The 15,396-nt window shown below is 41.3% G+C and overlaps 1 protein-coding gene across 35 annotated transcripts in view; it reads left to right on the forward strand.

Moving 5' to 3' along the window:
* The window catches only part of dlg1b (discs large MAGUK scaffold protein 1b), a 204,637-nt gene that overhangs the window by 106,356 nt on the left and 82,885 nt on the right, over positions 1 to 15,396 (forward strand). For all 35 annotated transcript variants that reach the window (XM_078172767.1, XM_078172768.1, XM_078172769.1 and 32 more), the window contains one exon: positions 5,429 to 5,593. In XM_078172767.1, the coding sequence (XP_078028893.1) occupies positions 5,429 to 5,593 (165 nt within the window). The remainder of the gene's footprint in view (positions 1 to 5,428; positions 5,594 to 15,396) is intronic.

The following is a 15,396-nucleotide window of genomic DNA, read 5'->3' on the forward strand; positions in this document are numbered from 1 at the left end:
TTATGAAAGGATCCCTACAGAGATAGAACTTAATTCACCAGTTAGATGTGACAACATGCTGCCTCTATACACACTAACATGACTGTTTGTTTAAATGCAGTCTGCTGGTGGGTTTGGTGACGGTGATTTCAGGACTGTTTCTGGATCTGACTCTTTAACACAAAGCTCTTTCTCTGTAGGGATCCTTTCATAATGCTGTCAGACACTTAGAGTAACAGTCTGAGCCTGTCAGTGACAAAAACAAACACTGTTAGTGGACAGACACTGACACAGAGTGGAAACAGCCTGGTTCACTGCTGCAGCCTCTCGATCAACACTGGACTCATTTAAAAATCTTTGTCTCCATTTAGACCCAACAATGTGGGAAAAATACTGAAGTTATTCTTTAATAACTGGTGGATCACCATGTTCATGTGTGAAATATTCACATGTAGGTCCGTGTGTTTTGCAGACCGTGTAACATACAACATGAAATGATTGTTCCTGGAGTTCTCTACCAGTGGGCGTTAATATCCCTCTCCAGTGTTTCCAGAAATATCTCCTGTAGTTTGAGCTGTGAGCTGCTGCAGGAGGAACATTTAGACAGACTGTGGGCTGAAGTGTTGAGCTTCTTTATGCAACAGTGCAGAGGGAAGGAAGAGAAGTAAAAGACGGGAGTAACGGCTGCTGTTTATGGCAACACAAGAAAGAGAATTGATTTATTAACATGAAAAAGAAAGTGAACGTCCTGAGCACGGCCGCGGGAGATCGATGTTTGCATGATGCTGTTTGAAACAATAAGAAAGAAAACACATAATAGCGAGAACATTTATTCTCTTTGCAGCAGAACGCCAAGGCTTCTGACTTCACAGGCGTCGTGTTCACTCTGATGATGTCATTGTGCTGCGTTACATGTGATGTAAATTGGAAATAATCACACTGTACGTTAAAGACTGTAATTATAACTGAAAGACTTTTATCATACAACAGGTGTTTCTAACACCTCGGCTGAATCACTTTTCTTTTTATCTTTAGGAAACTACAGATGTTTGGTTGATGCGCTGCACTGTTTCGTGTCTGGTTTCAGGATGGCTGAAGAACATGGCGCCGACTGCGTGTCATCACAGTGGTCGTTGTCGATCTTGATCATGGCTGCATGTAGAAAGGAAAAGTTGTTTGATGGGAGCAGAATATGAAACTCTTCCTTCTCCTCAGACTTCGATAGTTTATTTCTGTGCTGCAGTTGGTGGGAGCCTCTGTGGACCACCAACCTGCCAGCTGATCCGGCCCACAGCCAATCAGACGCAGGATAATCCTGTTCAGACGCAGATTAACGTCCCTTTGAAGTCGCTGCTCAGAGTTTCCTCAGAGGTTCTTACAGCAGCGTTTCAGGGTTTCACTAATCTGTCCGCAGGTCTGGCTGTGGTGAAACCTCCGACTGAAGCAAAGCAGGATAAATGTTTGTCAAACCCAACACAGGTTTCCAGATGACTGAAATCAGGCTGAAAAGTTGTCGTGTTTTTAATCACCGTGTGTACGGAAGATATGAGTGACACACAGACGGAGGTTTACTCTGGTTACTCAACACCAGATTTAAATCACAGCATCGCTCCTTAACTTCCACCTCACACACCTGTCACTGGTTTATCTCTGGTGTTTGTTATTTGGGAGAAATGTTTATCAGCTGTTGTCATTTTGTTTTTTCTTAGTTAGTTTTGTTCCTTTTTTAATATAAATGAAAATATTTCTTTGTTTTTAAATTTTAGTCACATTTCAGTCATTTGATTTTTGACATTTTAGTTTCATTTTAATTTTTTATGTCTTGTAGTGTTTCTGAGGCTGTCGATATCTTTGTTGTGTACGTGTATTCTCCGTTACCATGTTATCTGAAATACACATGTGGTATGCTGTGTATTTTTTAATGTATGAAGACTCACATTATTTGGGCCAAATGACGCACAGTCAGTTTGTGTTCGTTACGTCCCACGAGCTCTCTGAGCTCTTTCAGTCTGATAAACACATGAATAATCATCTCTGTTTAATGTCACAGTCAGATAAACACAAGCTAATAAGCCGTAACTAACAAACTCTTCAGTCCTTGTGGCTGAATCTGCCACCCTGCTCACTGCTGTGTGTGCTTTGTGCTAACATTAGCTGCTAACGAGAGTCTGTAGCTGTGCAGCGGCTCGTTCTTTGGCTCGGTGTGTTTTTATCCACCATCCTGTCTCGTCATCATCCTCATGATTCACAGCAAAACCCATGTGGCTTCAATCACCAGACCTGTAGTTTATCAGAGGATCTTTTATCTCTGGTCTGGTGATGGTGTCACTAACTGTCTTGTAACAAGCTAGCTTAGCGTAGCTGCCTCCCAGTGTGTCTCACTGCAGCAGAATGTTATGGTTAGGAGGTGGGAGGGGCAGATGGCGTGTTTCCTGTCCCGTCCTGTCGGCTGTCTTGTTGACAACATTAAATCAAACACTGTTTAAGCTGTAGATGTTATTTTCCGGATGTAACAGGATGGTTTAAAGAATCATTCGCTTCGTAATGTGTACTGAACTGAACGCCTCGTATCGAACAGTTCAATATGAATACGTGTGTTGTTACGCCTCTCGTGGTCACTGCTGACGCCATCTTTGTTTGTAGTTAACATGTTGGTTAAGTGTCGATCTTGTGGTTTTGTTTTCTTGACGACAAATTTAATACATTTCTTCATAGTTCTTGTTTTTAAATGTCGTCTATGAATGTTTTTCATTGTAGGCCGTCATGGAAATCTTTGAAAAGAGTTTAATAATCATTTTCAAATTGTCTGGTGAATATTTGGAACTTTAACTTTACAAATAATCAAACTTTATTCATACAGAACTTTAGACGCAACACAGTTGATCCAAAAACAAATCAAAGGAGACGACACCAGAGAGCAGCTGATCAGTGATCAAACATGTTATTGATTCACTCCCTGCAGCGGACTCAAATGTCCTTTCAGTCAGTGGACGGCGTCCTTCCTTCTGTCCGGTGGAGCAGAGCTCAGGAGGGGACGTGGAAGGTGTCCATCACTCAGTCTGAGTCTGGTGATGTAACAGTTTGAGGACAGCCGAGTCACTCACCTGTCAACATGAACCTCTCTGCTTTTAAAGCCAGAAAACAGATGAGTAAGACTCGGAGCTCTGACTCATCGAGATGTGAAGGCTGTGGAGACGTGAAGCCTCACAGGAAAATGTTTTCAGTCCCTTTAAAGTGTACAGTTTATTACAGCCTGCCTCTTATTTTGAAGTGAGAACAGAGCTGCAGCAGGACGAGTCGCTGCGTCCTGAAATGTTCTTTTCACATTTCGGATTCTGATTTCGAATCTGTCTTTATTAGAGATTAGAGATGGGTTCTCTGGACCACCAGAGAAGCACAGAGCAGTTAGAGGAAACGCTGAATACCCATGAGCCTCAGCTGGCCCGTCCCTGGAGCCGGAGCCATCGGAGGTGTGAATCAGAGCAGAAGAGAATTTAAACAGAGAACAAAGCACGTCACAGATTTCCTCCACACTTGACCCAGAATCCAAAGTAAATTAATTTAACTTATGCAGCTGAATTTAAAGCTTCTTGATTGGATGATTCTCTCTGAAATGCACCATGGGAGTCGTAGTTGACGTGTCTCCTTCAGTTTTATGTCCACGGGCTTCTTGCACCTTTTTGACTTTAATCAAAGACGCAGATATTTCCTGACACAGCTTTTGTTCTGATGATTCAACCAGCAGAGTTTCATGCAGTGCTCCAACTGTGAGTCACCTCATGTTCACGTTTAGAGAAACAAGCTGTCACACGATGAAGGATTTTAAACTTAAGTTAAAATTATACATTTGGGACTTCAGACTTCTTTAAGTCAGCAGGTTGTTCCTCCTTCCAGGTGATCGGTTTCTGACCTGAGAGTGTTTGACTTACACGGTCTTTGTTTTTGTCTCTCCACGATGAACAATTAGTGAACTGAAGTCTGTATTATAAATCTGCTAAATTCTAAATAATAATTAAAACACAGAAGCACTGAATTCTCAGGCCAGAAAAAAAATCAGTATCAGATAATACCATGACAAGTTTCTTATTATAAGAAGATATTTTTCATGTTGTAACAAGAAACTTTTCTTGTTATGACAGAAAATACTTCATGTTATAAGAACATAAATAAATATATCGTTATACCTGAATCTTTATCTTGTTATCAGAAGATATTTCATGTTGTCACAAGATATTTTCATGATATAACTTCTGATAACAAGATAATATGTAGCTGCAAGCAGCGACTCCGCTGTTCAAGCCAGCACGGACCTTTGAAAGCTGGGTGAGATCAACGGTTCATAACGCCCGCATTAAAGATTACCAACAGGTTTTATGACATTCAGTTGCTCATTCATTGACGTTCAAATGTCAACCAGGCCACGCTCTTCTTTGGAAACTTTGGCGCTTCCTGTTGGTCAACTGCAGAAACATGTTGGGGACATGCTTTAATGGCTCAGTTAAAAAAGTTCACTGAGTTTGTTGATGTTTCAAAAAACCCTCATTTATTTATGGCCACGTTATGCAAAAGGCCGTTGCACTTGTTTTGAACTTGTGGCACCACCTATTGACTGATTTCAGAATAACACACATAATTCATCCTTATTATTTAACATAACCTGCAAGTTTTGGAATAATTGGACAATCAATTTCTGATTTATAGCCTGATTTGTGTTACCCACACCCATTTTGTATATGTGTGGTGCCCCCTAGTGGTCAATTCAAATGAAACTTTCAGGATATGTTCCTGGTACCTCTTATGACATTCCCTGCAAGTTTTGTGATGATTGTTTAAACATTGAAGGAGCAAGGTCCATTTATGTGCTGAGCCCCGCCCCCTCTAAAGTTCATTGGTCAGTATCATCAAAACACAACGAGACATCAACAGCTTTTGATTGGCTTTGTCCAAAAATGATCTGCAGATGATTTTGTACAGATTGGACCTTTTTTTCCAGGCGGACCTTCTTGGCTCTTGAGTAATTTTGTAGAGCACATTGAGCTGGACGTGTGTGTCCAGTTTTAACTTGATCCGACTTACGGTTTAAGGGCGTGGCTTATTCAAAACTGAAATTTTGAGCCTAAATTGTAGCGCAAACATCTGGCTGATTGGCATTTTATTTCTTTAGGAACGTCCAACCACTGGTGAAAATTTCATGCGTCTATGATGGACCATCTCATGGGAATTTGTGAAAACATTCCTAAAGAAAAGAAAGAGAAAGAATAAAATCAGCACAAAACCTTTAGTGTCTCAGCCCCTCTTGAACCCTATTAAGTATCGTGTTATACAAGAAAAGCTTTTTTTAATTTTTACAAGAAGTTTTTGATGTCATCACCATCATCCACCCAAAAACGAAGCTGGAAACCTGAAACCGGCTTCACTGTGTGACCGTCTCTTTGTGTTGTTGTTTCAGAAGTACAGGCACCACGATGAGGACTCGTCCCCCCAGGACCAGAGCTCCCCCCAGCTGACGGAGGAGGCGGGGGGGCCAGAGCTGGTCCAGGTAGCAGAGAAGAACCTTTCCCAGATCGAGAATGTGCACGGATACGTCACCCACGCTCACATCTCACCTATGAAGGTAGGAGACGGACTCATTTTCTGTCTTTACTGCTCTCTGCTGTCTGCTTATCTCTTTACCTGTTCATTCACAACTTTACTGGCACGACGGTGAACCGGAGACTCTATTGCATGTAAACAGTCAACATGTCCTCCACTCCAAAGCTTCATAGTTAATGTGTGTTAAAAAGTAGAAAAGTGGAGTCTAACAGCGCAGGATCGTCTCATTGTAACACTAGAAACACCAAGTTTCCAGCGAGTTCTTCTTCTTATACGGCCTTACAGACCACCGCCATGCTCCTTTAAACACTGCCTCCATTGAAAGGTTTAATATTACGACCTCCTCCACTGTCGCCTCGTTTGTTGTTGTGTGAGACTTTTGGCTCCACCCTCTAGTGCCATCTATTGGCTGTGTCTATGCTGAAATAAAGGACAGGTGGACGTATGAGGGCAGTTCACAACGACTGATAGAGACGTACTCTGTGATCGTACATAAAGGGAGAATGAATTAGCCTTAAAGGACAACTTCGGTATTTTTCAACCTGGGCTCTATTTCCCCATGTATATGTGTGCGTATGATCCACTCGTTCTAAAATTGGTTCAGTATTGAGCCGCAAAACGAGCTAAAACGGTAACAGGGGCAAATGCGTCCCGTATAAGTTTGTGCATTAAAAGTGCTTTTTTTCGCCACTGACCGGTTCAGATCGCCAGTGCTATCTCTGTAAATAGCATACTAAGCGTTTCCCTTACCTCTGGGCTGTGTGACGTCATCTCACGAGAGCTTTGCTCCACTGTGTCTGTAGCTCTCTCTACTCGTGGGACAGCTGTTTTCTTGAGGAAGAGGTGTTTCAGGATTGGATGTCTTCTCTTCTTCGGCTGGCAGTAGTCATCTTGGGAGAAGTGAGCACTGCAGACCTGATGGTCTGCAAGGCGCAGTGTCTGGACAGGAGTGTTAGCATCCATTTGTAGCACAACTAGCCACAATGTCAGCATCTCGCCGTCCGACAAAGGCAGCCTATGAAAGGTGTACGGGGTGTTGCACGACATCCTGTTCTTGTGTTCGGGAAAAAGGCCCGTTTATTTGAGCACTCCAAAAACTCCGGTAACACTCCAGGGGGTAGCACGTAAAAGACTCCGTCCCAAACTCTGACTCTTCTAGCGTAACACACACTTCACACACACATACTCATTTACATTACCGAGCGGGGACGCCTTCCGCCTTTCTGCTCCAACACTGACTGACAGCTGACTCCACTCATTCACACTCACCACTGCCCCAGGGCTGCTACCATATGCTATTTACAGAGATAACAGTGGCGATCTGAACCGGTCAGTGGCGAAAAAAAGCACTTTTATACGGGACACATTTGCCCCCGTTGCTGTTTTAGCTCATTTCGCGGCTCAATACTGAACCAATTTTAGAACGAGTTGTACCCATGAATCATACGCACACATACACATGGGGAAATAGAGCCCAGGTTGAAAAATACCGAAGTTATCCTTTAAGTTGAACTGCAGTCACCATGTTTGCCAGAAAAATCACAATTAGCTATTTTATCTTAACAAAAAAGACGCACCAGCTTATGAACTTTTGTCATAATCCAGACAGCAGCATCTATGTAACCATCCATGACATCATAAATTCATTCTGCTGTGAGGTGAATAACTTTATTTAAAACAAAATAATGACAAAACTGTATGTTCCCAAACTCCACTGGCAAATTGATGAGTTTTAGCGTTCAGTGCCTGATGGGTGGAAATGAACTTTACTCTGTCCAAAATTCAACAAATCAGCACCTGTATGTTTGTACCTGATCACCTGTAGTATGTTTGTACCTGATCACCCAGCAAGTCCTCCAGAAGCCAGTAAAGTTTTTCTGCATGTTTATCTCTTTATTCTGCTCTATTCTCTCTCACGTTATCTGTTTATATGTATTTATATTTACCTGTGAATGTGTTTCTGTCCATCTCCATCTGTCCACACACACACACACACACACACACACACACACACACACACACACACACACTCACAGATGGAGGATGAGGGCTGCTGCTTGTCTGTGTTGCCTACATGTGTCTCATTAAACCATTGAAGCTGCTCTGAAGCTTGTACCTGTTCCTCTTCATCATACCTGTCCCCCGTCATGATCCATCACACACACACACACACACACAAACACACACACACACACACCACCAGCCACAGTCCACCTGTCAGGTGTGTGTTGGACCTCCCTGACGTTACGGTCTCTGCAGGTTAACGCCAGTTCACTTCCTGTCAGTGAGTCCAGGTGAGCTCAGGGGAGCAAACCTGCACATCACAGAATGAGGAAGTGAACGTTGAAGTTAGTGGAAGTGGAAATGTTCGCGAGTCGTCATTTCACACAGCTGAAGCTGAGTTTTAAAGTCATGGCTCTCCTCTCATCAGTATGTCATGTGACAAAGAAGAAAGAAAATCACCTGAGCAGCTAAACACTTTATAAAGTGAATCTTGTTTTTGTGGCTCAGGACAAACTTTACATTCAAACAAATAAATCATCAGTTTCTTTTTCCTTCTGTCCGAGACTTTTAGGTTTTTGCTGTGATGTGTAGTGCAGCCTCTAGGGGACGCTGTCATGACTTTAGACTGACTTTAGTCAAATGAGTCAAATCAAAGAACGCAGACCTGAACTGTGCTTCACCTTTTAAGACCTGAACCCAACCACAGAGCCAAGGGGACATGTCTGTCTGTATCGCTGACCTTTTTAAATGTGGAGTCATACGGGGACATTTGGCATTAGAGGGCCTCTGACACGGACCTGGTCTGGACTTTACAAACCAACCAAATGTCAAGTACAGAGAGACGCAGCTCAAGTAGCTGATGACAACGGTATGTAGGCGACCGTGACAGGTTGTACGTGATCAGAACAAGATGTAGGCCACGTAGACGGCGCATGGATGACAACGGCTGGACCCAGGAGACAACAAGGACAGGAGGTAGGCGTAGCCAATAGGATGTAGGCTATTACGACATGATGTAGGCAACGATGGAATGTAGGGGATTGCGCAAAAGTAGGCAACAACGACGGGATGTAGGACATCATGACAAGATAAAGGCAATAGCAACGGGATGTAGGCAGCGAGGACGATGCGATGTAAGTGATCACAACAAGATGTAGCCAATGATGATGGGACAAAGACATTGGTAGTCATGAAGGGATGTAGAAGATCATGAGGGATGTAGGTTACAATGACGAGATGTAAAGATCATGAGGGATGTAGGCTACAATGACAAGATGTAGGCTACAATGATGGGATGGTGACTACAATGACATGATGTAGACTTCAATGACAGAATGTAGGAGATCATGACGGGATGTAGGCTACAATGACGAGATGTAGAAGATCATGAGGGATGCAGGCTACAATGACGAGATGTAGGTGATCATGAGGGATGTAGGCTACAATGACAAGATGTAGGCTACAATGACAAGATGTAGGCTACAATGACGGGATGTAGACTTCAATGACAGAATGTAGTAGATCATGACGGGATGTAGGCTACAATGACGAGATGTAGAAGATCGTGAGAGATGTAGGCTTCAATGATGAGATGTAGGCTACAATGATGGGATGGCGACTACAATGACAGAATGTAGGAAATCATGATTGATGTAGGCTACAATGACGGGATGTAGACTTCAATGACAGAATGTGAAGATCATGAGTGATGTAGGCTACAATGATGGGATGTAGACTTCAGTGACAGAATGTAGGAGATCATGAGGGATGTAGGCTACAATGACGAGATGTAGAAGATCATGAGGGATATAGGCTACAATGACGAGATGTAGAAGATCACGAGGGATGTAGGCTACAGTGACGAGATGTATAAGATCATGAGGGATGTAGGCTTCAATGACGAGATGTAAGAGATCATGAGGGATGTAGGCTACAATGACGAGATGTAGGAGATCATGAGGGATGTAGGCTACAGTGACGAGATGTAGAAGATCATGAGGGATGTAGGCTACAATGACGAGATGTAGAAGATCATGAGGGATGTAGGCTACAGTGACGAGATGTAGAAGATCATGAGGGATGTAGGCTACAGTGACGAGATGTATAAGATCATGAGGGATATAGGCTACAATGACGAGATGTAGGAGATCATGAGGGATGTAGGCTACAATGACGAGATGTAGAAGATCATGAGGGATGTAGGCTACAATGACGAGATGTAGAAGATCATGAGGGATGTAGGCTACAATGACGAGATGTAGAAGATCATGAGGGATGTAGGCTACAATGACGAGATGTAGAAGATCATGAGGGATGTAGGCTACAGTGACGAGATGTATAAGATCATGAGGGATGTAGGCTACAGTGACGAGATGTAGAAGATCATGAGGGATGTAGGCTTCAATGACGGGATGTAGGCTTCAATGACATGATGTAGAAGATCATGAGGGATGTAGGCTACAGTGACATGATGTAGAAGATCATGAGGGATGTAGGCTACAGTGACGAGATGTAGAAGATCATGAGGGATGTAGGCTACAATGATGGGATGTAGACTTCAATGACAGAATGTAGGAGATCATGAGGGATGTAGGCTTCAATGACGAGATGTAGGCTACAATGATGGGATGTAGACTTCAATGACAGAATGTAGGAGATCATGAGGGATGTAGGCTTCAATGACGAGATGTAGGCTACAATGACGGGATGTAGACTTCAATGACAGAATGTAGGAGATCATGAGGGATGTAGGCTTCAATGACGAGATGTAGGCTACAATGATGGGATGTAGACTTCAATGACAGAATGTAGGAGATGATGAGGATGTAGGCTTCAATGATGGGATGTAGGCTTCAATGACAGGATGCAGATGATTATGACAGGAGACAGGCAGTCGTGATGGGATGCAGGCAGTGATGACAACGTAATGTAGGTGATCACAACAGGATGCAGGCATGATGACGGGGCATGGGCGACAAAAGCCGGACCAAGTTGATGACAGGACGTAGAGATGGGACATAGGTGACGGGACGTAGGTTTGTTGTGTAGAGTTCTTAAGTGCGCTCGAATCATTATCGGTGTGAAACCAAAACTAACCGGATCAAAAGGAACAAAAATCTGAACGATGTTTATGATTTTGAGGAAATCGTCTTGACAGACTGACCTGTTCAACACTTTTCTGATCCACTCAGTGACTGAGCTGTCGGGTCAGACTCAGACTGTTGCTGCTCTCGTGACCTCAGGACAGTTGCGGTGCAGTTACTCCAAACACAGCCTGTAAAATATTCTACTGCTTCATTTTTAACTGCTCCTTCCTGTAACAGCCGCTGTGAGCGTATTCCTCTCAGCTTGTTAACTGGTCTCAGACGCCGCGAGCATCTCGGTGTCCTCATGTCCTCATGTCCTCATGTCCGCATGGTTATTAAAACCAGAACAGAACCAGATTTTCCTGGAAGCTCAACCTGGAGAATTTGGCGTCGTCCCCCCATCACATGACTTCCCGTTCATGCCGTCCTCCATGCTGTCACTGTCAGCTGCTGCTGTGTTTGTGTCTGTCGCTGCTCCGACCACGCCGTCATGTTCAGCCGTGTCTCATGTCAGTGTGAACTGGATCCATGTGAGGTTTAACCCAGTTGTACCAGTTCATTGGTGATGGTTCATCCTCCTCGGCCTGCAGAAAAACACTTCTGTGTCTAAAACACACTCTGTGTTGCATTATGGGAAATGTTGGATTCAGTGTTTTGGGAGTTTGACCCAGAGACTAAAAGCCAGGATGATTCTTCCTCAGCTGCTCGGGTCTAAATCATCCTTAAAAAAAGAAATAATCTAAATTTAAAAAAGTCCTAAAACTTTGCTGACAGAATTCTGAATTACCTTTAAATAAAATAAAATGAAATATTTCAGGACTTCAGTTCATAATTTGGGACCTGTGATGGACATTTGACTTTATTTATTTATTTATTTATTTATTTATTTATTTATTTTTACATTTAACAAACTAGGCATTTGATAATGGGGGAAAAACTAGTAATACTAATGATAAGCGTAGTTTGCAACCTTGCTCTTGGCAAAGTAATGATGTTAAAATAATAATAACTATTTATGGAGCACAAAAACAAATTTACAAAAATAAAATAAAAAAAAAGAACTTGTCCTTCGCACAAAGATGTAAATCCAAGAAAATATAAAAATATAAATTAAAATAAAGCAAAAATTAAAAACAGTATAGATGATAAAGATTCACTGTGGAGTTTCAGGCCTCTTAGATCCCTCTGTTTATGTATTTTGTTTGTATAGTATTTTTATATAACTCCATTTAATGCAGTTCTATTAAAAAATCTTTTATGAAAGATTAAGTAAAAAATAAAGTGAGGTCGAAAAATAAAATATAAAAAAGGTGAACATGAATGTATTAAAAAAAAAGGTTTATTGAACCTTTTAATTTAGTGGCTGACAGACTTATTATTTATAAACCGGTGATTTCCATCAGTATATGATCATATTAATACCAAAGTAAAGATATAATTGATCTGTGGTGACTTTAGTCTCAGTTGGTTTGTGAGGTCGTCTGTGTCCCTGCAGCAAAACAAACATCCCAAAACCCCAGACTCTCCGTCTGTATCTGTCGTTTGTGTTTGGAGTTGATTAATCCAATCTGCAGATGAGCTGAGAGCTGATATTTCACAGCGGTTTAAACATTTTCACGCTGCTGTGGTCATGGTAACAGAGTAGATGAGATCAGATTAACAGTGGATAAACAGGACTGCACGGTGGAGCTCTTCTGCCACCGTGTGGTGTTCGGACGGACTGACGTCTGAGAGAGGACTCACAGCTTCTGGGTTTACTGTTCAGTTCATATTAAAATAATCTACAATCTATTCATTGCTATCAATGTTTTACGGCTGAATTCAGACCTGATGACTATATATATTATATTTCTGTAAGACTGAAAAACAAATATTAAAGTGCTTCAGCAGTGAAAAGATCAGAATCAGGTTTATTGCAAAGTAGGTTTTCACATTCAGGGAATTTTCCGTCGTGTTTTAGTGCAAAAAAACTATAAATATAGTAAGATAAAATAAAAATGAATACAACTAGAAGACAAACCTGAATATAGAGTAGAAAAATGTCAAATAGAAATATGAACAAAATGTAAAAAGTACATTATATCTGTTTTAAAATGAACAGCTTGTGCAGGAATGAGCAAAACATACAGAAGTATTCTGTGAAGTCATACATTTTATTATTAATATTTGTCTGATCAGTTTTAGTGAAGACACAATCGTAAAGTAAATACCTAAATGTTCAAGGAGGAAAAGAAAACAAACAGTTTCGAACATGTTGCTCAGCTGACAAGGTCACAAGGTCAATTTCATGTGACGAGCAGACGAGCGTGTCTGATTCTTAATCAGTCTGACAACGGCATAAATTCATTTTTAAAAATAAATATCAAGTATAAAAGTCATTAAATGGTCTTTAATTTGAATCTGTGAGGTCATAATTCCCAAAAACATTTTCATCATATTTTATTTATCATTTTTTTACTGAAGAAAGATATTTGCAGATGCACCTCAGTCTTTGAACAGAATTTATTAATTTCTCCATTTACAAGGTATGAAGCTGAGTGAGAGCAGTGTGCAAATTTTTCCGAACTTCATACTGTCGTTTCGCTTTATACTTCACTGACCTGTGGACGAAATGTAGATGAATCTAACTCACATATAAAACCTTCCTCTGCAAAGGACCAAATATAAACTACTCACTTTTATATCTGTGATGCTTGAACGTAAGAAAATCAGTTCTTGAAAAGGTCTTAAAAAAGATTAAATTTAAATGTGTGATTTCCTGTAGACAAACTAGGATGGGCGAGTTTAGTGAGTCATTTCGACTCATATTTAACAGGATAAAGTCGATCATAATCTTAATTAGGGATACAAGATATTGGATTTTTTTGTCAATATCCGATATGCCGATGTAAAACAACAACAAAATCTGTAGAGTAATTAACATCATATTATACATGTATGCTCTTAGCGTGACGGCCCTCCAGCAGATGGAGACATGAAATATAATGTTTTTCAACATATGTAATATTCATACATTGTACAAAAAAAGAAAAAGCATGTTGGTCCATTCTGGTCGATATTATTGTGCATCCCTAATCCTAACAGAACCTTCTGTCACAGAGACAGGAGTAGAACTTTTTTTTGTGTCACTGTGTCTTAAAAATCTTTAGCCAATTAAAAACGTAACTAGAAAATGCATTTCCTGTGGAAAATACATGTCAGTGCCGAATGCTGAAATGAAAGGAAATGCAGAAAGTTTTGACATTTAAATGGTTTCGGTGCTGAAAGTATGTAGACATAGTAAATTACCAAAAATTTAAAAAACATCTTTCGGCAAAGGAAGTTTGTTTTTGTCGCACTTTCCAGCAAAAATTCCAAATGATTTATGTAAAACTTTAGAAGCATCGAGACAAGGTGCGGGCAGCACGGTGGTGTGGTGGTGAGCATTGTTGCCTCACAGCAAGAGGGTTCCTGGTTCGATCCCGTTCTGTGCGGAGTCTGCATGTTCTCCCCGTGTCAGCGTGGGTTTCCTCCAGGTACTCCAGCTTCCTCCCACAGTCCAAAGACATGCAGGTTAATTGGTCAGCCCTGTGATAGTCTGGTGACCTGTCCAGGGTGAACCCTGCCTCTCTCCCAGTGTCAGCTGGGATAGGCTCCACCCCCTGCAACCCTCAAGAGGATAAGTGGTTAGAAAATGGATGGATGGATGTAGACAAGGTGCAAAAGAAACACGTTATTAAAGGACATTTAAATACATTTACTAACTTAATTAAAAAGCTAAAGAATAGAAAATAAAAACACGACTCAGTATAAAGTAGAAGACTCCAAGTTTCAGTGCAGTGTGAGAAATGAATAAATATTTGATTTGATAAAAGGCAGTGGCAAACAGAAACATTATCGGCCTTAAAGGGATAGTGCACCCAAAAATTAAAATTCACCCATTATCTACTCACCCATACGCCGATGGTTTTAGAGTCCTCACAACACTTGCGGGGATCCAAGGGGAGAGGAGGTAGCAACTTTTTATGTCGGGGCTTCAGGACACTTGGATCACTACGGACGAGCAGTATGGAGATATTTTGTGGTTTCAATTATGTGTTTTTGGACGTTTGAATCTGGGGCGCCGTCAGCCTCCATTAGGTGGAGTTGTGTTGCTACCTCCTCTCCCCTTGGATCTCTGCAAGTGATGTGAGGACTCTAAAACTTCACCTGAGCCTCCCTCGGCATATGGGTGAGTAGATAATGGCTGAATTTACATTTGTGGGTGCACTATCCCTTTAATTTAAAAGAAGTGAGAGTTGGTTCAGACGTACAGTTTGTTCGGATACTTGAAGTATAAAAACGAAACGCTGCTTCTCCATGTTTGACTCTGAGGACACGAAGCAGCTTCAGACATGTATTCAGTGCTTTATAAACCAACAGGAGTATTTTAAAATGGATTCTCTGTCGGACAGGAAGTCAGTGTAAAGACCTCAGAGCTGGAGTGATTTGATCAGTATTAATGTTTTATCCATTTTTATTTCTAATCAGAAGTTTTAAAGCTCATTTAACACTAATTAAAACCCAAAGTTAACCTCTATACTCAACAAAAATATACTCAGCTATAAATAAACGTTGCTGTGACAGCTCGACCTTCTTATGTCACGTGTGACGTCTCACATTTCTTTATATCTAAAAATCAAAAGAACTAAAACATTGAGTCAGCTGACACCTTGAGGTTGGATCTGGTTCAACACACCAGTCAGCAGCAGCCAGT

This window comes from Epinephelus lanceolatus, chromosome 12 (assembly GCF_041903045.1).
Source record: "Epinephelus lanceolatus isolate andai-2023 chromosome 12, ASM4190304v1, whole genome shotgun sequence".
Lineage (NCBI taxonomy): Eukaryota > Metazoa > Chordata > Actinopteri > Perciformes > Serranidae > Epinephelus > Epinephelus lanceolatus.